The sequence below is a fragment of the Bubalus bubalis genome, chromosome 1 (assembly GCF_019923935.1).
Source record: "Bubalus bubalis isolate 160015118507 breed Murrah chromosome 1, NDDB_SH_1, whole genome shotgun sequence".
Lineage (NCBI taxonomy): Eukaryota > Metazoa > Chordata > Mammalia > Artiodactyla > Bovidae > Bubalus > Bubalus bubalis.
Window position 1 is genome coordinate 172,261,921 of NC_059157.1, and position 25,992 is coordinate 172,287,912.

Sequence of the window (25,992 nt, forward strand, 5' to 3'; positions counted from 1 at the left end):
ACACAGTAAGTGACACCAAGAGGCAAATATTTATCTGAAAATCAGGCACTCTGAAAAGCTCTTCAAAAAAGGAGACCAGCACCCACACAAATCAAATTGATTTATATGATTGTGAGACAGTGGCAAAAGCTTAGGGTAACTATTATGACTCTAAAAGGATTCTATAATTGGATCACTTTTCAAGTATTTATTAATAATTTCCAGCTTCACTTTGGAGAAATCAACCAAGAAAAAGATCTTGGCTCTCTATCAAAAGACTGGTAAACAAACATATAACTACTTAAGCTATGCATGCATCTTTTGTTCTTGTTGTCTTAAAGTGATTCTTGCTTTAACTGACCTTTTCGGCTAAGTGACGCTTTGGGTCCTGATCACTTCAAATAGAAGAGATTTTACTGTATGTGACCTATGATCAAGATACTAAGTTCTTGCCAAGATATCAGAGGCTAGTGGCCTTCTATGGATAATGCTTTACCCCAAAGGAATACACTCAAAAGGCAGAGATGATAAGCATTATGTCAGTCCACTGAGGGACAAACTTTCCCTCTCTGAAACTCTCAAATCACACTATAGGAAGATGGCTTTCTTTACCCAGAAAGACAATTTGTGCCTTTTCAGGAGGCAAATTACTAGAATTTTCATCTTAAGAGTTAGCCGGGCTAATATAAATTAATGAATGTTTTAACTGAATAGGAAACACTGTCTATGGTATAACTGTGGGAATTTCTGGCAAACTACTGAAACACTCTCATTTATTAGAAACTGATTCTTACCAATCTGATTCTGGAAGTTAAAGAAACCTCTAAGTTCTAAAATATCTAACTGTTGTTCCTTATATACTAATTTAAAAAAAAATGGATTTACCATGGGTTTTTAGAAAACAGAGCATACTGTAGGAACATCATTTTTAAGTAACACAAGACAGTCAATGTAAGAGAAAAAATGTTATTTACATGGTGTCATTAGTCACATATTTATTATATTTTTAGGGTGTATGCGTCACTGTAAGAAACCATAAACTATTACCGTTAGTAAAAAGGTTCACCAGTCACACTGAGCAGTGGGAAAAGACATCTTCACTGGGAAGCAGGAGGAGACCCCACAGAAAGGCATAAACACAACTACCTGGCTGCTTGTGGTAGGTGAGCTCTCTGCTTGTTAAGCAGAACCACCGTTTCTTGAAATTCTTTTTTCCAATCCGAGTTCTTCCCTGAGCTCTTTTATACATCTCACTGCCAAAACAACAGATGTAAACATTTAGCTACAAATATTAAAAGAATTAATCCAAAACAAAAAAAAAATTTGCACAGTCATTTCCTCTTTTAATTTTAAATGACATGAACAGTTGTCAAAGACTATATTAAGTAGATGAAACGTCTTTGCCATCTATAACTGCTACATTTATTTTGGCCATACTAAGGGAATAAAATCTTCAAATAACTTAATATTTACAACTGTCCTATCCAGAACTAAAAAGGCCAAATGAGTAATTTTCCCCTTTAACTTTCAATGAAAACACTAAGACTGAACAATGCTGTTACTTTTTTTCAAAGTACTCTAACACCCACAATCTCACTATTTTTGAAAACAACTCTCGCACTGTATGGAAAGAAGTCATGTCCGTATGGCATGAAGTTAATAGGACAGTGAGGATGAATTACCTGACTGATGTTATGGGCAGTTTTAGCACAGAACAAAACCCAGTCTTCTTTACTTCTGCACCCATGCTCTTTGTACTTACTTACTGTCTATACTGAAATATGACTTTAATATCTAATTTCATTAAATTACCCTTCTTTCAGGTGCACAGGCTCACTTGTACCACTGGATTCTTTAGTTTCAGTAGATGAAATTTCATCCAAGAACTAAATGAAGAAAGGGGCAAATGTTACACTTTGTGATAAGGTACGTCATAAATTCAGTTTATCAGTGTCACAGATAGATAATATAGTGAAGTTCTTCATTACGGAACAAAGCAAAACACATATTTAATTGTAGAGGAGACCCCAAAATACAGCTTAAAGTTACTTAAAACCCAGAATATGTGTCCCTATAGGAATAACTCAACCCACAATCCCTTAACTGCAACTCTGAAACCTATACAGTTCTGAGTACACAGACCTTTTTGCTTCTGATTTACAGTAAACTCACTTACAGTAACTTAACGTGAACTGGGGAAAGGCTATTTAAAGCCTGTATTTATCCTACTTAGGGTGGATATTCACTAATATGCTACATAAACATTGATATGTTTGATTATGGGGTGTTATAATGTGAGCCCCTATAATATATAGCATATACTTATTATCTTTCAAAGCTCTGAAAAACTGAATTCTGAAATACTTCTGTTCCCAAAGATTTTTGACACAGGTTGTGAACCTATATTGTGGGTCAGGGATCATCAAACTATAGTTCAGCAGGCCAGATTCAACTGGTTTTTGCAAGGCCCACAAGCTAAGAACATTTTTAAAATTTTTAAAGAGTTGTAAAATCATAGCGAAATATGCAGCACGGCCTTTTACGTGGCCATCAGTCTGAAGTATTTACTCACTGGCCCTTACAGAAAAGTTTGCTGACTTTTATTATATATAATTGACTTCAGCCCTCAGAGCTAATATTTTCAGTTATGACTAAAGTATAATTTGGGTTCTCTGGAATAACCTGGAAATCTAATAACCATTTATAAACTTCCTATGGAAAATGTGAGAATGTGGTGGCTCAAGAAAATCTGGATTACCCAAATCCAGCAATGGCAAACCACCCAATGAGCAGCATTCGGCTTCATGAATATGTTACCTCAACTGGTCAACAGATTCCTGACATGTGGCCTTCTCTTCATAGCAGAGGAAAATTCAGGGTTCAGGGACAATTCCTGTTCTTAGAAAAGACTCCTATTTTGCCCCACAAGTGAACTATTTGTTTAGTCCTTGTTTTTTCCTTTATACTTTTCTGTGTTGTCCCGCTTAGGGTTTAAAACAAAAACAAAGTACATTCCAGTAAGGATGACAGTGAATAATCTAAAGTAGAATTTGTGGGCACAGTCATTTTCTCCTAAGACTGGCTATCGAGTGCCCATGAGAATCTCCATTTGTGGTATTTTCCAGTATAATGTTTACTTCAAGTTTGCTGGAAGAAATCTTGGTAAGTAAAAGAACAAGGACAGAGTTTCTTTTGAAGCATATGTGGGTGACAAAGAAGAAGTATTCAAGGGAACTAAAGAAGTGTCCTATTACGTCTTCAGTTCTCACAAATGGACCATCCACTAATGGAGTGATAAAGAATTACTTGAATATTTTATTTCTTAGTGTTTGCCTGTGGGCACTAATTTTCTTATTTAATATTTATTATTTATTTATAGTTATTAAATTTATTACTTATTTGTTATACTGTTAAGGAATATGAGGTAAATATAAAGCAAAAGGAAACATAATAATTAAGGTAGACTCTAGGCAGGGTGAACACAGGCCTCAATTTGTTCAGGGCCATTCTGTCTACAACTTTGGTCCTGGCATAATCAAAGTACTTCTTTTTATTCTTGAAAACTTTGTAGGTTTGGACACTAAATTATATGGTCAACCTGTTTATAGACCTATTCTGGTATTCTTCCTAGACTTTGTGGAAATTAAGTATAGGATTCAGAGTTATAAACTATTCTCTTCTGGAGCAGTGACCAATGTCATTAGTGAGAGTACTACTAATTAAATAAGAAATTGGGTTTCATAAGCTTTTGCTATTCCTAGTGCTGCACATGTCTAGATTTAGCCAGTAAATAATAAAATTCATATGTTAGGGCAAAATATCCTATATAAATCTGAGACAGGAGATGTACCACAGTGATAGTTCACGGGAACATGAGTGGGTGACTCAGAGCAGATCATGAGCAGACTAAACTCCTGACACCCTTAAATACTTTCTCCACTGACATTACCCACTACACACATTCTGATGATTGTATCAGCAAAAAGAAATCAGATGCTGCCAGAGCCTAGGTCATGGAAATGGAAAAACAGCCCCCAAACAAAAGACAGTACATTATAATCTTGCCAACAGAAGTCTGCCTACACTGTCCCACAACTGTTTCAACAATGTCCTAAAAATAAAAAAGCCAGCTTGTTCTTTGCATATTCTTTTTTTTTTTTGAACGTTTTTTAGCGTGTGTTTTTTTTAAAGGGGATATGTGAGTTACCTTTTTTTCTTTTAAATTACTTATTTATTTTCCATTTTGGATGTGCTGGGTCTTTGCTGCTACATGTGGGCCCTCTTTGGTTGTGGTGTGTGGCCTTCTCGTGGCAGTGGCTTCTTTTGTGGCAGAGAACAGGCTCTAGGCACACGGGCGTTAGAAGCTACAGCACGCAGAAGAGAAGTCACGGCTTGTGGGCTATGCGTGCAGGCGTCAGGAGTTGTGGCGTGTGAGCTTAGCTGTTCCGCAGGACATGGAATCTTCCCAGAGCAGGGATTGAACCTGTGTCCCCCACACTGGCAGGCAGATTCTCACCCACTGTACCACTCTGCATATTCTTTTGAAAGACTTCTTCCTCAAAAGCATTCAATCACTGCTTAAATAAATATATATATATATTTTTTGGCTGAACTTACATTGTTATTCTAGATGAAGAAGTTCCAACTGGCTTTAATTTTTTCAATAATCATTTTCATTCACGAGTCTCTGTAAGAATTTTTAAAGTGCACACACAAAAATACAAACAAAATGTGCTCTTCAACAAAATATACTCTTGGCTGCTGCTGCCACTGCTAAATCGCTTCAGTCGTGTCTGACTCTGTATGACCCCATAGACGGCAGCCCACCAGGCTCCCCCGTCCCTGGCAATCTCCAGGCAAGAACACTGGAGTGGGCTGCCATGTCCTTCTGCAGTGCATGAAAGTGAAAAGTGAAAGTCAAGTCGCTCAGTCCTGTCTGACTCTTAGCAACCCCTTGGTCACCAGTGAATCACTACAGAACTTGAATGCAATCTTTAAAATCTGACCTTGTTAGTTTGGATTCATTAAGTGAGAATTGTGAAAAATAAGACAGTACTTTCTTCAAGCTAAGCTTAGATATACTTCAAAATAACTTTCCCTTACAAATTTTTAGGGTTTTATAACAATGGCGTATTTTGTTTGGGATGACTCAGAACTAAAGACTCAGAAACTAAAAATCTTCTCAAAACATTCTCAGCTTCTAAGTATAGCAACTGTGGTTTGTTGTAGGCCTTTTGTTAGGATATTATATACTGTAGGCTTTCATACATATTAAATTAACCTTCCTCAGGTTACTAACCACAAGCCTATACTGTATATGAGATATTCAATAATTCATATATTTTTTCCCGTGTCAATTAAGTGCCCACTTTATACCAGGTACCATTAAGCCTTTCTCCCGAGACCAGAGATCCTCAATCAGAGGCAATTTTGTTCCTCAGGGGACTTTTGGCAATGCTTAGAGACAGACATTTTTAGTTGTGAAAACCGGGACTATGCTACTTGCATCTAATAGTAGAGGCCAGGGCTGCTGCTAAACATTTTACAACGCACAAAAAAGCCCCTCACAGTAAGAATTACCCAACCAAACTGTCAACGGTGCTGCTGTTAAGAAATCTTAACTCTAGATATTTATAATTAGTGTTGCTAAAACTCATTTAGGTATTCCCATAGCTAAAAACCCCATAGTTATGTATGGAGGGAGAACAGCCGCAAAAGACAGCCTTTTTATATTTGACAGATAGTTTAAATGTATTTTTTTAAACTGGGGATTGGTTCCCAGGAACAATATAAAATGTTATTTCCCTAATGCTATTTGATAAATTAATATTTCCAGAGTAAAACAATCATTACCTTTTTAACTGCCATAATATAGCCTTCTTCTTGAAACATTTTGAAAAATTCACACATGAATGTCTCTTTGAAACTTGACTAAAAAAAAAAACACACACACACACAGAACTTATATATGTTAAGTAGAGAACTAAAAATACAGAATATAATGGGCTGTATTTTTAAGCTTAGGATTAGGGCCTAAAGGGGTTCAATCATATATTTCAAGAGAGTTATGGGGTTTGGAGCTAAAGATTTTTCTCAAGAGCTGCCTGATGATTATGGCACAACAAGATAAAGACAAGGCTCTTACATCTGTTAATTAGACCCTCTACCCCATCTTAGACACATTAGTTTAAATGAAACTGTCTTCTTTAACAGGTGACTAAGATAAGACATATAAAAGACAACTATCGCATCTCTCTCTATATATATAGTTTTTTGATTTTGCTTTGTTTTTAATTTGGAAGGGAGTGAGCAGTGAGGGAGCAAGGATCATAGGGTTTAACAACATTTAGAAGTGTGAACACAAAGCAATACAAAGTAACACTCACCTTGCTTTTGGACAGACTCCCCCAGCTTCCCAAAGTCTGAATAGTTTTTGAGATAAGAGTTAATGTTCTGATTGTCTGTGGATCCTAAAGAACATAGAAAAGACACAAAAAGTCTTGTTAGGTTTTCAAGGAATAGAATTTGTGTAAAAAGTAGAGTGAATGGGCTACACTGCTCTTAAACAGTGACTCAAAAATGTTCATTCAAACCAGTTAAAACATAGCAAAAGATGGGTACAACTCACTGGACTAAGGAATTAAAAGACTAAAGAAGCCATATGTAATTGATAATCCCTCCTGAAGTAAATATATCTAATGATGTGTTACTTTTGAAAGTCATAATTTAATCAATTATTTTTTAGGGAGGGGTACAGTATGGTAGCGGAGAAGGCAATGGCACCCCACTCCAATACTCTTGCCTGGAAAATCCATGGACAGAGGAGCCTGGTAGGCTACAGTCCATGGGGTCGCGAAGAGACAGACACGACTTCACTTTCACTTTCACTTTTCACTTTCATGCACTGGAGAAGGAAATGGCAACCCACTCCAGTGTTCTTGCCTGGAGAATCCCAGGGACGGGGGAGCCTGGTGGGCTGCCGTCCATTGGGTCGCACAGAGTCAGACAAGACTGAAGCGATTTAGCAGCAGCAGCAGCACAGTATGATAGATGGGACTACCTAAAAAAAATTTTATTTACTTTTGGAATGTCAATGGCATCTACTTCTTTTTACTTTATGACTTAAAATGGCAATTTCCAAATTTTTTGTACTCAACCCACTTGTAAGCATATTCAATAATCTTATGGCTTCTGCAATCAATTGTTTTTACCACGGAAACAAAAACCTAACTTCAGCTTAGGAAATGAGAAATCATTCAGTTCATGTACGATTTTAGCAGAAAGTAACTATTTGAGTCTACAATCCAAGGTGTTTTCCAGGGCTGTCTGCTAGAAAGAAGTAAATATAAATAAAACTGACCAAATAGTGTTCCCTAACAAATCCTCCTTGCTGCTGCCTTTTTTTTTTTTTTCTAATTGAGGTATAATTTACTTACAGTGAAATGAACAAATTTTAAATGTATATAGTCTGATGAGTTTTCACACATCCATACATTTTGTATAACTAATTCCTCTATCACTATATAAAAACATGTTTTTTTGTTCTGGAGATTCAGATAAACAGTATCTGCCATCAAAAGACATATTCAAGAAAATTTAGATACAGAAATGCTTTTGTAAACTAAAGTGGTTGATATTCCTTAATATTTTAGTATCACCACACTGAAAATAGACAGTGACTGTGAGGTGACGAGATGGCTAAGGATGTAAGGCAATTCTGAAAAAGAAGGAATATCTGAGATATGATAAGTTATGATATACTTATGAAATAGTTACACACCTTAATTATGGTTATTCAGAAAACATTTTAGCTACAACATCCAGGATTCCATTATATCTATAAAAGGTCCCTCCAATTCTCTGCCTTTGAAGAATATAAAATTCTTAACAATCTGCTAACAAGCTGAATTTGAACTGAATTTCATCAAGACTTCCCTGCTCAAATTTGGGTAAAACTGCATTCATCTACTTATTCCTTAATCTTTTTCAATTGGATTTTCTTCTTTTCTCCTCTACTAAAATTGACTTCTCAAAATTCAAAGAACCTCTAAATGGTGGTTCTCCTCTTCAATCACTCTGTAACTTTCATTACTGGTCCTGACAATGTCATCACTCTCAGGTCACCAGGATTATTCCTTGCTCTCAATTTCTGTAGTATGAACTGTCTGTACTGCTCACCTGGTACTAATCAGGTGCTAGATTTATGCTTGCAGTTTTAGACTGTGTCGTATGTGTTTGCCTTATTTCCCCAATTAGAAGGAAAGGTTCATTTAAAAACAAACAATAAAAAAAATAAAATAAAATAAAAACAAACAATAAAGTTATATGACAGTATGAAGCAGTCCTTCTGGCATACTGATTAGAAAGGTGACCTAAAATACAGAGTCTGTGATCAGAAGGATTTTACTGCAACCCATTTGTTATAGGGATATGCAAATCCAAGTCTGAATACAAGGCAAGGTCACATGTTCAGAGGTAGGAGTTCTGTTTCTGTCCAGAATGCCATCATGCTTTCGCTGCTCCAGAGCTCTGTACAGAACCACAGAAAAGACAAAGCACACTGGTCCACTGCAGCTACTCACAGATCATTCATTCTTTGACAAGAAAAGGTGTGTTACTACCACAGCAGTGTGGTTATACTCAGTTCTCAAGTTAAATGAGTGGCCAATGTGTAGTTGCTAAGAGGAGAGGTGGCCTTCAGAGCCTAGTTTAACTACAAAACCTCTGTGTCTCCCCTACACTGTATTAGCAAGTTTCCTGAGGGGAAGGTGTGTCCTCCTCATCAATGCCTCTCCAGGGCTGAGCACAGCATTGAATACACTGCAGGTGTTCACACACCTGACCTGCTAAGAGGCAGTAAGGAACACGGGTAAGTTCATAGTCTGGGAGGACTGAATGGGTCAGAATTCTCATTTAATCCAGTTCAAACTAAGTGAGATCAAATCGTAATATTTTAATTGTATGACCCTAAATAAGTTCTTGAATTGTGGTTTTCTAATCTATAAATGGGGCTTCCCTTGTGGCTCAGCTGGTAAAAAATCTGCCTGCAATGTGGGAGACCTAGGTTTGATCCCTGGGTTGGGAAGATCCCCTGGAGAAGGGACTCCAGTATTCTGGCCTAGAGAATCCCATGGACTATACAGTCCATGGGGTTGCAAAGAGTTGGACATGACTGAGCAACTTTCACTTTATCTACAAATGAAGATTATAACAGAACCTACCTCATAAGGTTACTGGGAGAACTAAGTTACAACATGTAAAGTACTTAGACCAAGGTGTAGTGCAAAGCAAGCACTAAATAAATGTTGGCTTTTATTATTATTACTTGCTACAAAAATCAGCAAAAAAACAATTAGATAAGATTATAAAATGTTTGGAACATAAAAGGTTATAGACTTAGCAAAAAAATACTGTATGAGAAGGAAAAAGAAACAGCAAAATTAATGAGTTTGAAATGTTAACAATGGGGAACCTGGTGTGCTACAATCCATGGGGCTGCAAAGAGTTGGACACGACTTAGTGACTAAACAACAAAATGTTAAGAAACATGTCAATCTACGTAGTGTTGATTAAGATTTAAGTAAATATGACTTTAGAACAAAAAGATTACACGCCTTAAGTTTTAAATTTCAAACATTTATAATATCTCAGGTGAATAAAAAGTAAATATGGAGATACCAAATTACATTTCAATGAAAGCTTCTACACCTTCCAGAAATGAGCCTCTTCAAATGTCTGTGAGATTTAAAGCTATCTGCAAGATTAAACCTACAACTAATGAAAGAAAAAAAAGACAACCCTGTTGTAAAGAAATTTACAAATGTACACAACAGCAGAGGGAAAAGATGATGAGCTCTCTTCCTACCCATCACCAAGCTGCAACTAGCACCAACACTGTATTACTCATGTGTAAGTATCTTTTAACAACAAAAATAATGGGACTCTCAGCCTTTTCTGAAAGAATGAAATGGCTAAGGAAAATAACCAGTTAAATTTAAGTACTGGTTATAAGAAAACACAGCCAAGTGCAACTGGCCTGTTATTTTGTTTTTTCTTATTTTAATGAAAATAAACAAAAATGGAATAAAGCTTTGAAAAGAACAACACTTACTGGATGATGAGGTCGCAAATGAAAAGTATGAGGTGATACTACTGCTACAGCAAAGAAACGAAGAAATACAAAGCTGCTCACTGCAGAATACTGAACATGAGGGTCATCTGCAGGAAAAAAATGGTGAAATGTCATGCACAAAACACTGAATTACAAAACGAAGATGACAAAAAGTATTGGAAAAAAGCATGTAAACTTAATAGGAGATAAATATAACCTGGCTAGTAAGAACTGAGTTGATGAAATGATAGTAATGGTTATGAACAAATTAAAGGGAAAAAATCCTATGACTAAAAAAATGAAACTTGAAAAAAAAAATAGTAAGAAATAACAAAGAAAATGAAAGGCAAAGCTGCTAGGTTGTGAGAAATAGTTTAATTTGGAAAAATACCTCTTTCCTCATCTCTAAGAAGAAACTCCTGAAATTACAACAACAAAAATAAAAGTAGTATCTGGTACTATCCAGTACTCTTGCCTGGAAACTCCCATGGACGGAGGAGCCTGGACTGCAGCCTTGCAGTCCATGGGGTCGCTAAGAGTCGGACACGACTGAGCGACTTCAGTTTTACTTTTCACTCTCATGCACTGGAGAAGGACATGGCAACCCACTCCAGTGTTCTTGCCTGGAGAATCCCAGGGACGGGGGAGCCTGGTGGGCTGCCGTCTATGGGGTCGCACAGAGTCGGACATGACTGAGCTGACTTAGCAGCAGCAGCAGCACCATCCAGTAGTAATACTGAAGCCCCTAAGACTAGGACAGGAGATTGTCTTCAGTTTCGGGATACTGTTTCAGTTCCCCCTCAGAAATCTTGATAAAATCAAAGGCTGTATAACAAAATAATTAGAAATCTTTACTTTTAAAAATCTGCCAATATTACCTATAAAAATGCAGATGAACTGAAGACAACTTGTGGCTTTGATCACTCAGCTACAGCTGAGTAGCTTTCAGACTGGAGTCAACACTTAACAATCAATCAGATGGCAGAGACGCAGGTGGTGAGGGAAACAATGTCTGCATTTGGTGTGAGTAACTCTTCTGAGCCACTCAGCACGTAGTCACCAAGTCATTTACTATGTAGTTCTTTACATAATAATATACTAATATACTTTATGGGCTTCCCTGGTGGCTCATTGGTAAAGAATCCGCTTGCAATGCAGGAGACCTTGGTTTGATCCCTGGGTTGGGAAGATATCCCCTGGAGGAGGGCATGGCAACCCACTCCAGTACTCATGCCTGGAGAATCCCCATGGACAGAGGAGCCTGGTGGGCTGCAGGCCATGGGGTCACAAAGAGTTGGACATGACTGAGCGACTAAGTACAATATACTTTATAGTAATATAATAACGTTTGCTTCCGTGACTGCTTCCTCCCCGCTCCCCACCCATCTTTCCAGGATAGTTAAGTACAAATGAGAAAATAATGCAAATACTTTATGAGAACAAAACTATCACTACTGGGGTCTACAGAGAATATGAAGACACGTTAATATTTCAGGCCAACAAAGAGATAGTTAAGGAAATACATTTACATTTATTTAAAATATTAAAAAATGTATTTTAGATTATCCATATAAAGAAGAATTAAACAGCTAATGCACATTGAAGGTCAAAATCCCTGGGTAGACTACAGTGATTAGTAACACACTGGAGTGCATTGGGCCCAGGTTTGAGACCCAGCATGCCTGCTGGCCATGTCACAGGCCATTTGGCAAATCACTTGACTTCCCTAAACCTACGTTTCATTAACTGATGAAGGAGAACGTCCCTGCCTCATGTGGTGGTGTGCAGGTGAGAGAGGAGCTAATTCAGGCTAGCACTGTCCTGCTCACTAAGCCCTCAATATGGTTATTATGGTCTAACTCACTATTTAAAAATAAAATCTTAGCACTTCACCCTTCTATATTTTAATGTCTCTGCCCACCCCCCTACCCCTGATATTTGTTACAAAGTCTGGGTTTAGTATGCTTGTTTCAAGCCAACTGTTTACAGCCTTACTGTAATTAGTAAAGATGTCTAGGGCTGAATTTATCTACTTGTCAGGTAAAGAATTCAGGCTCACTTTAGCTTTGGTTAATTTAGTGGAGGGGCAGATAACTGCAAACACCTGTGTGCACATGCACACTTGAAAAATATGATAAAGTAGCAAAATCTCTTCAGATGGTTACAGAAATAAACTTATAGTTTCACACAGCTGGGTAAGACTGATAATTTAAGTAGCTGCCTTATCTCCTTTACCCTCCCCCCATTACAAGCAGATCAGGAAAGAGCCATAGTAAATAAGTTTATTTACTTATCAGAGATGCATATAAACAGAATAATTTCAAGTGTTGACAACCAGAGGTAGCTACTATTAATTTTATGAAATGTTGCTAAGTAAAGCTTGGACACAGCTGCTCTTGCAAAATTAAAGCATGACAGTTATTGATATATGTACCTCAAAATTCTAGGTATATTGCAACGGAGATGTTTCTAATGTCTAAAGTAATTTCTGTAAAAACCGCTCACCAATAAAACTTTAGCATTCTCAAACTGTCAAATCTAGTCAGTTGTATGGAACTAAAAATTCTCACTATTTTGAATGCATGCAAGTGGAAAATACAGCTGGCACAAATGACAAAGGTGTTTTTATCTATCATATTTAATAGTCTTATAAGCACCCAGTATAAATGTTTACTTATATAATATGTAGTTTGAAATCTTTGCCTTTCTTAAAAATAGTGGTGATTCTGATTGGCATGTAAAAAGTTGCCATTAAATTAAATCATACATTTCATTAATGAGCTAGAACTATTTTTAAAAACAAACTGTACTTAAAACCTTAAACCTTTTACATAAACCAAATACGTAAGTCTACATAAAATCATACAGGAAAAGAAATGGCATATTTTAGTAAAACAAGGCACTTACTAGGAAATCTTTGAGTAGCCATTTGCCTTAGAGAATAAAAGATATCACACATTACAGTGGGGCAGCTCATACTTGATTTGACAATTGTACTGAACAACTTGTCTACATAGTAGCGCAGATTCTCCTGCAAGGTTTAAAAAGGTGAACATTAAGATTTTGACTTTTACACATCTTCAATACCCTTTATGGAAAAAAATGCAGTGAAAATGAGATATACTAGTCTATCTAGTATTCTAAAGCTTTGCTTCCCTTCTATAAATTCATTCAGTGAAAGGACAATTTTCATCCTGACCTCATTTAATAAGTTAGATTTAGACTAGTTAGATACAAGAGGTGAATGTATAGAAGAAAATTCACAGGAAGCAACAGAGAATAAATCAATACAAAGAGAAATCAGGGAAACAGCATTCTGAAAACTGAACGGAGGCAATGCTGCTAATAGTATGGGCATCCTGTAAGTAAAAGCACTGCTTCCCTCCAAACAGCATTACTACAACACAAGTGAAAGACAGATACACCATTAAGACCAATTTTAAAGCAGTTGTAAAGATAGCAAAGGCTTACCTTATTATTTTCTACATTATCTCCCTCTTTCAATTTAATAGGATCAATTTCACAGGATTTTGAGGATTCACATATCTGGAAAACAGGTAATTTTTCATTTAATGCTCTCTTCTAAATAATTTGGAAAAATGAAAAATTCATAGTGGCCAAAAAGTTTTTTTGGGTTTTCAATTAACAGCATAAGGAAACTTTCTGGCCAACCCAATAACTATTATTTTTCTGATCATACAAATTAATTATAAAAATTTAAACTGTAATCAAGTTTAAAACCCTCATCCAGAGATAATGTATACACCTAAAGAACTATATCAAAAAAACTTTCACATATTTGAAACTCTAGCTACAATAAATCCGGTAAGGAATAAATAATTATGTAGAGTACATTATAATGTGCATTCAACTAAAAATACATTAAAGGAAAAGTAAATCATTTATTTTACTTTAGTGTTCAGCCTTATGTTTTCAGTAATGTATAAATGGATATGTCATTAATATCACCAGATCACTTGATGGAAGAGACACTATAAGAATGACAAAATATTATTATCTGAGGTATATTCTGTACCTCATCTAAAATAGGTTTTAATGTTACTTTCAGGTAGTGCCCTCCCACTATTTTCATCATTTCATCCAGGCATCGGGTAGCCAAGGAGTTTCCTCTAAAAATTGTGTTTGCATCTCTGAAATACAAACAGAAACAAGGTAAAACCAAGTGCAATAAACAAAGGCTGTAAAATCAATAACAAGGCATTTGACTTTGACCATGTATACAATTTTAATAATTTTTACCAACCATTTAAAAGTTTGCTACTTTAAGGATTTTCACACTTATAAAAATCCCTTAACAAAAATATAAAAAAACAAGCAAACAAGAAAACCAACCTGTATTTGAACTACAAAAGTAGTGTGTGTCTCTAAACAAGTGTTAGACTTGATAGGAACCGGAAGCCATCTGATTGCTTTTAATAACACATGTGCATCAGTTCAGTTCAGTCGGTCAGTCATGTCCAACTCTGCAACCCCATGAACTGCAGCACAACAGGCCTCCCAGTCCATCACCAACTCCCGGAGTTCACTCAAACTCATGTCCATCGAGTCGGTGATGACATCCAGCCATCTCATCCTCTGTCATCCCCTTCTCCTCCGGCCTCCAATTCCTCCAAGCATCAGAGTCTTTTCCAATGAGTCAACTCTTCGCATGAGGTGGCCAAAGTATTGGAGTTTCAGCTTCAGCATCAGTCCTTCCAAAGAACACCCAGGACTGATCTCTTCACAGTCCAAGGGACTCTCAAGAGTCTTCTCCAACACCACAGTTCAAAAGCATCAATTCTTCGGCACTCAGCTTCCTTCACAGTCCAACTCTCACATCCATACACGACTACTGGAAAAACCAAAGCCTTGACTAGACGGACCTTTGTTGGCAAAGTAATGTCTCTGCTTTTCAATATGCTATCTAGGTTGGTTATAACTTTCCTTCCAAGGAGTAAGTGTCTTTTCATTTCATGGCTGCAATCACCATCTGCAGTGATTTTGGAGCCCAGAAAAATAAAGTCTGACACTGTTTCCACTGTTTCCCCATCTATTTCCCATGAAGTGATGGGACCAGACGCCATGATCTTTGTTTCCTAAATGTTGAGCTTTAAGCCAACTTTTTCACTCTCCTCTTTCACTTTCATCAAGAGGCTTTTTAGGTCCTCTTCACTTTCTGCCATAAAGGGTGGTATCATCTGCATATCTGATGTTATTGATATTTCTCCCGGCAATCTTGATTCCAGCTTGTGCTTTTTCCAGCCCAGCGTTTCTCATGATGTACTCTGCATATAAGTTAAATAAGCAGGGTGACAACATACAGCCTTGATGTACTCCTTTTCCTATTTGGAACCAGTCTGTTGTTCCATGTCCAGTTCTAACTGTTGCTTCCTGACCTGCATACGGGTTTCTCAAGAGGCAGGTCAGGTGGTCTGGTGTTCCCATCTCTTTCAGAATTTCCAGTTTATTGTGATCCACACAGTCAAAGGCTTTGGCATAGTCAATAAAGCAGAAATAGATTGTTTTTCTGGAACTCCCTTGCTTTTTAGATGATCCAGCGGATGTTGGCAATTTGATCTCTGGTTCCTCTGCCTTTTCTAAAACCAGCTTGAACATCTTGAAGTTCACGGTTCACGTATTGCTGAAGCCTGGCTTGGAGAATTTTGAGCATTACTTTACTAGTGTGTGAGATGAGTGCAATTGTGCGGTGGTTCGAGTATTCTTTGGCATTGCTTTTCTTTGGGACTGGAATGAAAACTGACCTTTTCCAGTCCTGTGGCCACTGCTGAGTTTTCCAAATTTGCTGGCATATTGAGTGCAGCACTTTCACAGCATCATCTTTTAGGATTTGAAATAGCTCAACTGGAATTCCATCATCTCCTCTAGCTTTGTTCGTAGTGATGCACATGTGCATATCAGGGTGATATATATATAATGGATAAGGGGAAAAAAAATCTTCTGGTATTTTATTTGTGACACATGAATCATTACAATGACAAAGCAAAGATTAGGAACAAGAAATTTTGACACTAAATGGAAAAAAAAAACTTCATTACTTGTTAACTTTACTGTTGGCGGACACTGCTTGTTAACTTGAAGAACTGCCTTTTATTACTTGCTACGTAGTCCTTTTAGACCTCTCTACAGAAAAGCTGGTCAATATAAAAGAACTGAGACTGTGAAAAATTTTGTTAAATTAAGGCCCAATTTCAGTGGCACATAATTAACACTTAATAAAATAAAACTCTTACTGTGTTTCCTTCAAGTCTAGTTCTGCCACTGCAGTGGCAAAAGGAACAAGTTTATCATGGTGGAGCAGCAGTCGTACAAGGGGCAAAACAGCATCATTTTTATCTCGACATATTTCACCCAAAATGTAAGCAGCTGAGGCAGATATTGGCTAGAATACAGAAAGGTGGAAAACAAGCACAAAATCAGAGAAGCATGATTAAATGTTCAATCACTATCCATTAAAAAGTAATTCAAATATGCTCATTAACTATAATTATTATATAGTATAATATTTAATTTTTTAACTTTAAAAAAAGAAACACTTTATTTTGTACTGGGGTATAGCTGATTAATAAACAATGTTGTGATAGTGTCAGGGGAACAGCAAAGGGACTCAGCCATACATATGCATGTACCCATTCTCCCTCAAACTCCTCTCCCATCCAGGCTGGCACATAACATTGACAAAAATAATTTTCTAACTTTTTATCAGAGATGAAATTTGGAGCAGATATTGGTATATAGTACTCTGGTTCAAATAAAACACACAAAAACATACATACATGTAAAGTATGTGTGTGTATATCTAGACACACATATCAGTTCAGTTGCTCAGTTGTGTCTGACTCTGCGACCCCATGGACTGCAGCATGCTAGGCCTCCCTGTCTATCACCAACCCCTGGAGTCCACCCAAACCCATGTCCATTGAGTCGGTGATGCCATCCAACCATCTCATACTCTGTCATCCTGTTCTCCTACTGCCTTCAATCTTTCCCAGCATCAGGGTCTTATCCAATGAGTCAGTTCTTAGTATCAGGTGGCCAAAGTATTGGAGTTTCAGCTTCAACATCAGTCCTTCCAATGAACACTCAGGACTGATCTTTAGGATGGACTGGTTGGATCTCCTTGTAGTCCAAGGGACTCTCAAGAGTCTTCTCCAACACCACAGTTCAAAAGCATCAATTCTTCGGCGCTCAGCTTTCTTCACAGTCCAACTCTCACATCCATACATGACCACTGGGAAAACCATAGCCTTGACTAGACAGACCTTTGTTGGCAAAGTAATGTCTCTGCTTTTGAATATGCTATCTAGGTTGGTCATAACTTTCCTTCCAAGGACTAAGTGTCTTTTAATTTCATGGCTGTAGTCACCATCTGCAGTGATTTTGGAGCCCCCCAAAAATAAAGTCAGCCACTGTTTCCACTGTTTCCCCATCTATTTCCCATGAAGTGATGGGACCAGATGCCATGATCTTAGTTTCCTGAATGTTGAGCTTTAAGCCAACTTTTTCACTCTCCTCTTTCACTTTCATCAAGAGGCCCTTTAGTTCTTCATTTTCTGCCTTAAGGGTGGTGTCATCTGCATATCTGAGGTTACTGATATGTCTCCCAGCAATCTTAATTCCAGCTTATTCTTCATCCAGCCCAGCGTTTCTCATGATGTACTCTGCATAAGTTAAATAAGCAGGGTGACAATATACAGCCTTGATGTACTCCTTTTCCTATTTAGAACCAGTATGTTGTTCCATGTCCAGTTCTAACTGTTGCTTCCTGACCTGCATATAGGTTTCTCAAGAGGCAGGCCAGGTGGTCTGGTGCTCCCATCTCTTTCAGAATTTTCCACAGTTTATTGTGATCCACACAGTCAAAGGCATTGTCATAGTTAATAAAGCAGAAATAGATGTTTTTTTGGAACTCTCTTGCTTTGTCCATGATCCAGTGGACATTGTCAATTTGATCTCTGGTTCCTCTGCCTTTTCTAAAACCAGCTTGAACATCTGGAAGTTCATGGTTCACATATTGCTGAAGCCTGGCTTGGAGAATTTTGAGCATTACTTTGCTAGCATGTGAGATGAATGCAATTGTGCAGTGTTTGAGCATTCTTTGGCATTGCCTTTCTTTGGGATTGGAATGAAAACTGACCTTTTCCAGTCCTGTGGCCACTGCTGAGTTTCCCAAATTTGCTGACATGTTTAGTGCAGCACTTTCACAGCATCATCTCTTAGGATTTGAAATAGCTCAACTGGAATTCCATCACTTCCACTAGCTTTGTTCGTAGTGATGCTTCCTAAGGCCCACCTGACTTCACATTCCAGGATGTCTGGCTCTAAGTGAGTGATCACACCATCGTGATTATCTGGGTCATGAAGATCTTTTTTGTCTAGTTCTGTGTATTCTTGCCACCTCTTCTTAATATTTTCTGCTTCTGTTAGGTCCATACCATTTCTGTCCTTTATTGAGCCCATCTTTGCATGAGATGTTCCCTTGGTATCTCTAATTTTCTTGAAGAGATCTCTAATCTTTCCCATTCTATTATTTTCCTCTATTTCTTTGCACTGATTGCTGAAGAAGGCTTTCTTATCTCACATATATATATAGTTTTAATAAAATCTGATACTCTGAAATCTTTTTCTCATCATTTATAGAATTATTTTAGCCTTTTCATTTTGGGCTTCACAGGAGGCTCAGTTGGTAAAGAATCTGCCTGCAATGTGGGAGACCTGGGTTTGTTCCCTGGGTTGGGAAGATCCCCTGGAGAATGGAACGGCTACCCACTCCAGTAATGTGGCCTGGAAAATTCCATGGACTTCCCTATAGTCCACAGGGTCACAAAGAGTTGGACACAACTGAGCGACTTTCACTGGACTATTAAGTAACACACAAGATTTTTAAAGTACCTGAACATCTGGTGATTTTAGCAGCAGTGTTTTCAAAGGACCATAGTACTCTGAAGGAAGCACATAGTCTTCTGTATAACATATATTTAATCGAAGGGACCCCAGGTCATCGGTTTTAGATGACTTGTTTCCATTGTCTCTTGGTTGTAGCAAGTACCTGAAGAAAAAATACAATCAATTCTATGCAATGATAATGTGCATCAAAGCTAGAGAGATAATTAAACAGCTAAGCTATAAAAAAAAATCAAAAAAGTCAGTATTTAATGTTAGGATAATTCATTAAGTAGTAGAGTATTAATTTTCAGAGGCTAAGTGGTGGCTGTAAATGGAACTAGAAAACTAAAAATAGATTTTTATCCAGGAAACAAAAAAGAAATAGACAGTACAAAAGTCAATATCTCAAAAGGATTAAGAGTTTGATTAGCCTGCAGGTTAGGAAAAATATTATAAACGATTTAAAATCCAATGTATTATCAAAAATAACTTTTCATTAACTAAATTTAAGAAAGATACATTTGGTTAAAATAGATAAAACATACTATAAGAAGATGTAAGTGATCTCATTTTAAAGTAAATCGTATATTGTAAAAATCTGAACTAATTTTTTAAGAGTAAGTGGTTGAAGGTTTTGTAGTTTTTTATATTGTTAAAGGATTAGCACTGCAACTATACTGAAAATGATTTCAGCTGCAAAAATTGGATTCACATGAATTTGTAGGATCAAAACCAGAAATCTAAGTTAAAGACTATTTGTCATGGAAATTTAAAAATCATACAAAAGTAAGAAGAGCAGAATACTGAACTTCCATGTACTCATCATCTAACGTTACTGATTATCAGTTCAAAGCCATTATTGTTTTAGCCACATCTCTACTCACTCCTCCCATCCCACTTATTATTATTTTAAAGCAATGTACAGGTGTTTTCTAATTTCATCTATAAATATTTCGGTATATATAACTACATTATCCAGTCAGTTATTCAAATTCCTCCTGAACTTACTGAACAGTTTTCTAATAGTCTATTCAAATCCAAGTTCACAGACTGTAATTGGTTGATGGATTCAAGCAATTAAGAAATCAGATAATTTATCTATAGAATTTTCCAGTCTTGGGACTATGTTAACTCTATCCCCATGGTATCATTTAACATATTCGTCTGTCTCCTCTTATTTCCTGTATCCTGGAGTATACTGGATACTGGAGTATATCTAGGGGCTTGGTTAGATTGAATTTGATATTCTGGTAGGAATACATTGATAGTATTGTGTAGTTACACTAGGAGGCAGTAATGTCATTGTTTTCTCCTTTTTGTGATATTTGCAATTATTGATGATCACTGCCAAGAGTCATTAATCTGCACAGGTTTCAAAATGATAACTATAATTCTATCATTCCTCCTTCAATCATTAGCCAGAAAGGTTTTTTATAAAGAAGTCAGTAGTTCTGATATTTACTCCTGACATTTACCACTTATGTCCTCCCCTAATACACTAACTTGATTAAAAATAGGAGAGGAGGTTTTAACAGAATACTAGCTTTGAGAAAGATATGATAAAGATAAATGAGAATAGAGAATTAACCAAGCAACATTTAAAAAATGAAGGAATGGTAATATAAGGAGAAGAAATTATATAGAAATTATTGCACTACCCACAAAAAAGGAATTCCTGTTTCAGAAAACCAAGCTTCAGAACTTCTCCTCTCTGATTTGAGAAATAATGATGTAAATAATTTGCCTATGGAAATAACTGGAAATAAGCCTGTCAGCAAAGATGACTCTGAAGTGCCTCCAATGGAAGTCTAGGTGGCAGATCCCCAATCATTCTGACGTGGGCATCACTTTGGTCAATTTCCCACAGTGTAATATGTATGTGTACATACATACACTACACAGTGTCGTGCAGTATGCTCTGTAGCTCTGCAAATTCAGATACCTAGTTCAATCAGCAAATCTAGAAGTGAATCTGAATCACAATGACGGAGCAGAGACTAATATATTTAAAATAGAAGGCCAATTACTAAATTTATGGAAAGAAATACTGCTGACATGCAAACAACATGGGTTCGAACTACACAATTCCTGGAATACAAAATCCCCCATGAATACAGAGGGAAGACTGTACCGCATTCGAGTGCCAAAGATACCTGTACTTTATCGTGACTGATGTATTTTATTACGGAAATGTTAATTCACAAAAGTAGGGAGAAGAGTGATACTATTAACAAGCAACACCCTCACCATCAACCCCATGCATTTATCACCTGGCTTAACTATTATCACCATTTTCTACAGTTTTTCATCTAAATCTCTCATTTCAACTAGTACATTTTTTACCTGTTAACATATAGTTTTTTATGTTTGGTCAATACATTTTTTTACCTACTGGCAAGCTATTTGGAAAGTCAAATTATCTATCAGAAGGTGTGCTGTGGTGAGTACAGGGACGTAACACAGAGATTTATGGAATCTTAATCTCTCAGCTAAGACAACTTTGCCAAGGAAAGAACAATGCTTCTAGAACAGATTGCTCTTACCCCATCACTGGGCTTGAATGGGCAGTACTCACCCATGTTGCCTCTTTGGGAGCCTTTTTTACTGTTCTAGATTAACTGCCCCTTCTATTCTAACTCCTGTTTTCCATATATGGTAGAATAAGATTACTTGTATTACAGTTAAAACCTGCTTCTGCCTCCCAGGGACTGCACCTACCCACCCTAAACAGTATCCTCACACTCTAATCAGGTTTACAGACTCTATTTTGGTTTGTTCTATAGAAATTATCCTCAGAGTATATTATTCCCTTAACTCCAAATTGCTGGGGGAAGGAATGCCTTATCCCTCTGGTATTCTCATAAAACTACAAAATATCCGCAAAATAGGTCTACAGTCCTAACAGAGGGATTCAGGCAGTGATATGACAGTTACTGATTTTTATGTATACACTGTTTTAGGGTGCTCAGGAACTCCAGAAGGGCTCTCTCCGGACACTCTTTTTAAAAAAACTTGTCTCCTTGGGTTTCTTTGGCAGGAACGGGAAATTCCTATGGACAAAGTATCTCATCCATGTCTACTGGAACAAAATACAGAATTACAAAATTGTCCTACCCATTCCTTGAAAAGATCTTTTTTTTTTTTTTAAATGAGAAGGGATCACTCACTTGATTTCTTTTTTAATAATATTAAAAGGGACACTCAAATATTTGCTGGCAATTTAAAACAGAATATTTTTGAGTCTTAAACATACTCAAAAGCATTTAGGTGAAAAGTACTAACTTATTATAGTACACTGATTAAGAGCACAAACTTTGGAGTCAAAAGAATTTGGTCCAAATTCCAGCTCTGCAACCTTGGGCAAATTGCTCAATCTTTCTGTGCTTGCTTCCTTATCTGTTACATAAGGAGCAAAAATAGTATTTAAATGATTAATCCTTATAAAAACCCTAAGGAGGTTATATAAGTGAAGCACTTAGAATAGTGCTTTGCACACAGTATATGTGATTTATAAAACATTTATATACATATAACTGTTACCACTTAAAATATATTAAATAACTAAAGATGAAAAGTTATTTATATAATTATGTAAATGTGATTAGTTGTTTCAAAATACTGTTACAAAAAGCTCAATTTCAACCATCTGAAGGATCCCTTGTGAATTAATCAATCTTGTATGAATTAGAGTTAAAGAGAAAAACCTCAAGATTTGTTACATTGAGGGTATCTGGTGTGTCTAAGGTCTAGGGATACAAAAAAAATCTCAAGTATATTTTTCTTCAGTTTTTAAATAAACTGTTTCAGTTTGAAAGAATAAGGAACAGGAATTAAAAAGAAGTTATTAACTGAAAAGGGCACTCAGTTGCTCACATTTTTTTTTTCCAATTTATAGTTAGGCATAAAAGCAATTCTAATGATCTCAAGAGTCAGCCTTTTAAAAGAAAAAAAAAAGGCATCTGAAAGTTTTAACAAGGCTGTATAATTAAAATTGAGGTATGTAGACAAAGATTACCATTATTTGTGAATAATGCTGCCTAAGCTGGAAAATAACTGTTCAGAGGCAGCTTTTCCAATACGTGAATGTCACTTCTGGTTTCAGAAAGATAATCACTGTCAATGGATTTTTACCAAAGACAGGTGGCAAAACTAGCAAACTAGAAAACCAATTCATCTTAAGTAAATATTAATCCAGTTTTATATTTGTATAAAGTGCTTATGTTGAAAAAAACCCTCCAACCATGTGCTTTATTTCTATTCGAATTTTACTTTCAAAATTAAAAAATTATAACATGAAAAGATCTTTGCATCAATTTTCTTAATGTTCATTTTAGATCATCTAGGAGGAAATGATTGTACCAATATATACAATCACACAAAGGTTTCGCACATATTAAGTTCTCTGACACCAGGTTACTGGTAAAATAAGACAGAACTATATTAGCACTAAGGTTCTCTTCATTTATACCATTCCACACCAATGGAATACTGGTACCAAAGAAAAAAAAAAGATGCAGAAATTCTGTATGTGCTGATGCAGAATAATGGTGATGGCAGCAGCGCTGACTGTAGTGAGTGTGAGAGATACCCACGGCCACAGCACTGACTCTACGTGAAACCAATTCATCCTCTAATGGTGGGAGGCAGGTATTAAGTGTACCACCCCCATTCCATAGCCAAAGAAAATAAAGGCATTCAGGTGGAACACCTTGTCAGGGATCAGCCAGGTAGTTAATGACAGAGATGGGATGTGAACCACAGTAGTCTGATTCTAGAATCCATACTCTTAACCACTATAAAAAGTCAGCAAATACTTAATGAAGTTCTACTAAATTGCTAACTGAAAAAAACGTATAGAACATGATACAACATGTGTCCATTCATGTAAAGAAGAGGAAAGATGGACATAACCACATTTGCCTGTATTTACATGAAATATTTCCAGGAACTCAAAACAGGCGCTGCCTCAGAAGAGGTTAGCTGCGGGACAGGGGCAGGAGATAAGACTTTTATCTTCTGAACTGTGAACCATGTGAATGAGTTCTGTTGTTTACATATGTGAAAGTTAAAACTAGCTAATAGTGACAATAACGAGCTAATCCTAACACTTTAACAGAAGTTTCAGAATAAAGAATACACACGATCACTAAGGAACTGACTAGTTAACAAAGGAAAGGGAAAGTAACTGAATCATGTCATAATTTGAGAACAAAATTGAAACCACAAAAAGATCAGTTTTCAGGGGACATCCCTGGTGGTCCAGTGGCTAAGACTCCATGTTCCCAATGCAAGGGGCCTGGGTTCCTTCCATACTTGGTCAGGGAACTAGATCCCACATACCACAGCCAAGATCCAGCACAGCCAAATAGATAAAAATAATAAATATTTTTTGAAAAAAAATCAGTTTTCAGGAAAAGACTCTAATAGTAAATGCTAAATAGAAATAATGTGGAAAGGGAAAGCAAATGAATACTTCTCAAACAACAGAATTATATTACTGATAATTATTTTCTTTCCTACTATTAAGATTAGAAAAAATACACTTGAAATCCTGAAGGTAAAGCTTTTCTTGAGTTTTCATTTAGTTACTAACAACCCCACAAGGGGACGCTGCAGTTCTACAACTGACAAAGGAGAATGTGTTTTAATCTGACTTAAAAGGAAATTGCATTCACATTTTTATATTTCCTCACGTATAGGGAAGTGTAAATGAACGAGCAGGATGTTTCTATTTCATGCTGCATAAATTTTAACACATACTTCTGGCACGTCACCTTTAACATATTACTGGCCAAAAATAAATCTATAGGAATAAAATTAATTTCTGTTAGTTGCTCATACACCCTGATTTGGTAGTTCGACAAACTGTTGCCAAATTTGGAGGGCCTGTTTGGAGACATCTTATTTAAAATACAGGCTATAATGGCACATTTCAAGTTCACTTGGAGGAGCCTTGGGAAGCACAACAACTTATGTGTTATTCTGTACCAAGCAGCATGCTATGGACTTCCCTGGTGGGTCAGTGGTAAGTCTGCAATGCAGGAGCCACAGAATCCCTAGGTCAGGAGATCCCCTGGAGGAGGGCATAGGAACCCACTCTAGTATTTTTGCCTGGAGAATCCCATGAACAGAGGAGCCTGGTGGGCTACAGTCCACAGGGTTGCACAGAGTTGGACACAAATGAAGTGACTTGGCACACATGGCGTATCACTTTAAAGACAATGAACTGAGTTCAGAAATTTTCATTTAAAAAAATGTATGCTAACTTTATATAAGGTGGAAGAAGTTCGGCAGGAGGGAATGACAAGCCTCAAATGTTAATTAAAAAAATGACCAAGTTTTTTTTTTTTTCCCCCCATCTATGGACACGTTTTGGAAGTTACAGCATATAAAACGCCACCATAAAGACTAATCTTAGATCTGCATTAGCAAAAGGTAAAAAATAAAAGAAAAATTTTGAGACTACACAGACCAAAGTGAAGAATGCCTGACGGCAGGCACTCAGGAGAGGCAGGATCCTGCAGACAAAGGAGACTGCTGCCCACAGTAAGAAAACATCGGAATAGTTGGTTTCAAGTCCTCTTCCAGGCAACTGAAGCTGAGCACTAAAAGGGGGCCTTACAAGGCAAATGAGAAAGGCATGTTGTTTTATACTCAGTTGAAACCCAAGTTTAGCATGAGGGCTACTGGGCAACCTACTGGAGGGGAGAGGACATACCTGCTCTTATGTGCTGTAGACAGGAAAAAAAAAACCAATAGTTTCACACTGATTTTGCTAAGGAAACTAACATCAGTTTAATGTCTGAACATTAACATGAATTTAAAAGTCAAGAAAAGGTTTAATACTGTAGCCAAGACTGAGCCACCAGAACCCCTGAAAAGCTCATTAACTGAATGAGCTCAACATCTAGATCCCAGACATTAAGAAAAAAACACCAGAGCCAGTCACAGTACATTTCAATGGGGTTTGGGGAAGAAAAATCACTGGTGAGATTCCA

The 25,992-nt window shown here is 36.8% G+C and overlaps 1 protein-coding gene across 5 annotated transcripts in view; it reads right to left on the reverse strand.

Moving 5' to 3' along the window:
- The window catches only part of RASA2 (RAS p21 protein activator 2), a 126,287-nt gene that overhangs the window by 21,233 nt on the left and 79,062 nt on the right, over positions 1–25,992 (reverse strand). For 3 of the 5 annotated variants that reach the window (XM_044946468.2, XM_025290766.3, XM_044946470.1), the window contains exons 10-19: positions 19,001–19,157; positions 16,342–16,490; positions 14,127–14,241; positions 13,562–13,636; positions 12,998–13,121; positions 10,091–10,197; positions 6,366–6,449; positions 5,833–5,910; positions 1,792–1,865; positions 1,123–1,232 (exon numbers count right to left, since the gene is read on the reverse strand). In XM_044946468.2, coding sequence (XP_044802403.1) covers positions 1,123–1,232; positions 1,792–1,865; positions 5,833–5,910; positions 6,366–6,449; positions 10,091–10,197; positions 12,998–13,121; positions 13,562–13,636; positions 14,127–14,241; positions 16,342–16,490; positions 19,001–19,157 — 1,073 coding nt within the window. The remainder of the gene's footprint in view (positions 1–1,122; positions 1,233–1,791; positions 1,866–5,832; positions 5,911–6,365; positions 6,450–10,090; positions 10,198–12,997; positions 13,122–13,561; positions 13,637–14,126; positions 14,242–16,341; positions 16,491–19,000; positions 19,158–25,992) is intronic. The other 2 variants (XM_025290769.3, XM_044946472.1) reach the window with 1 other exon arrangement.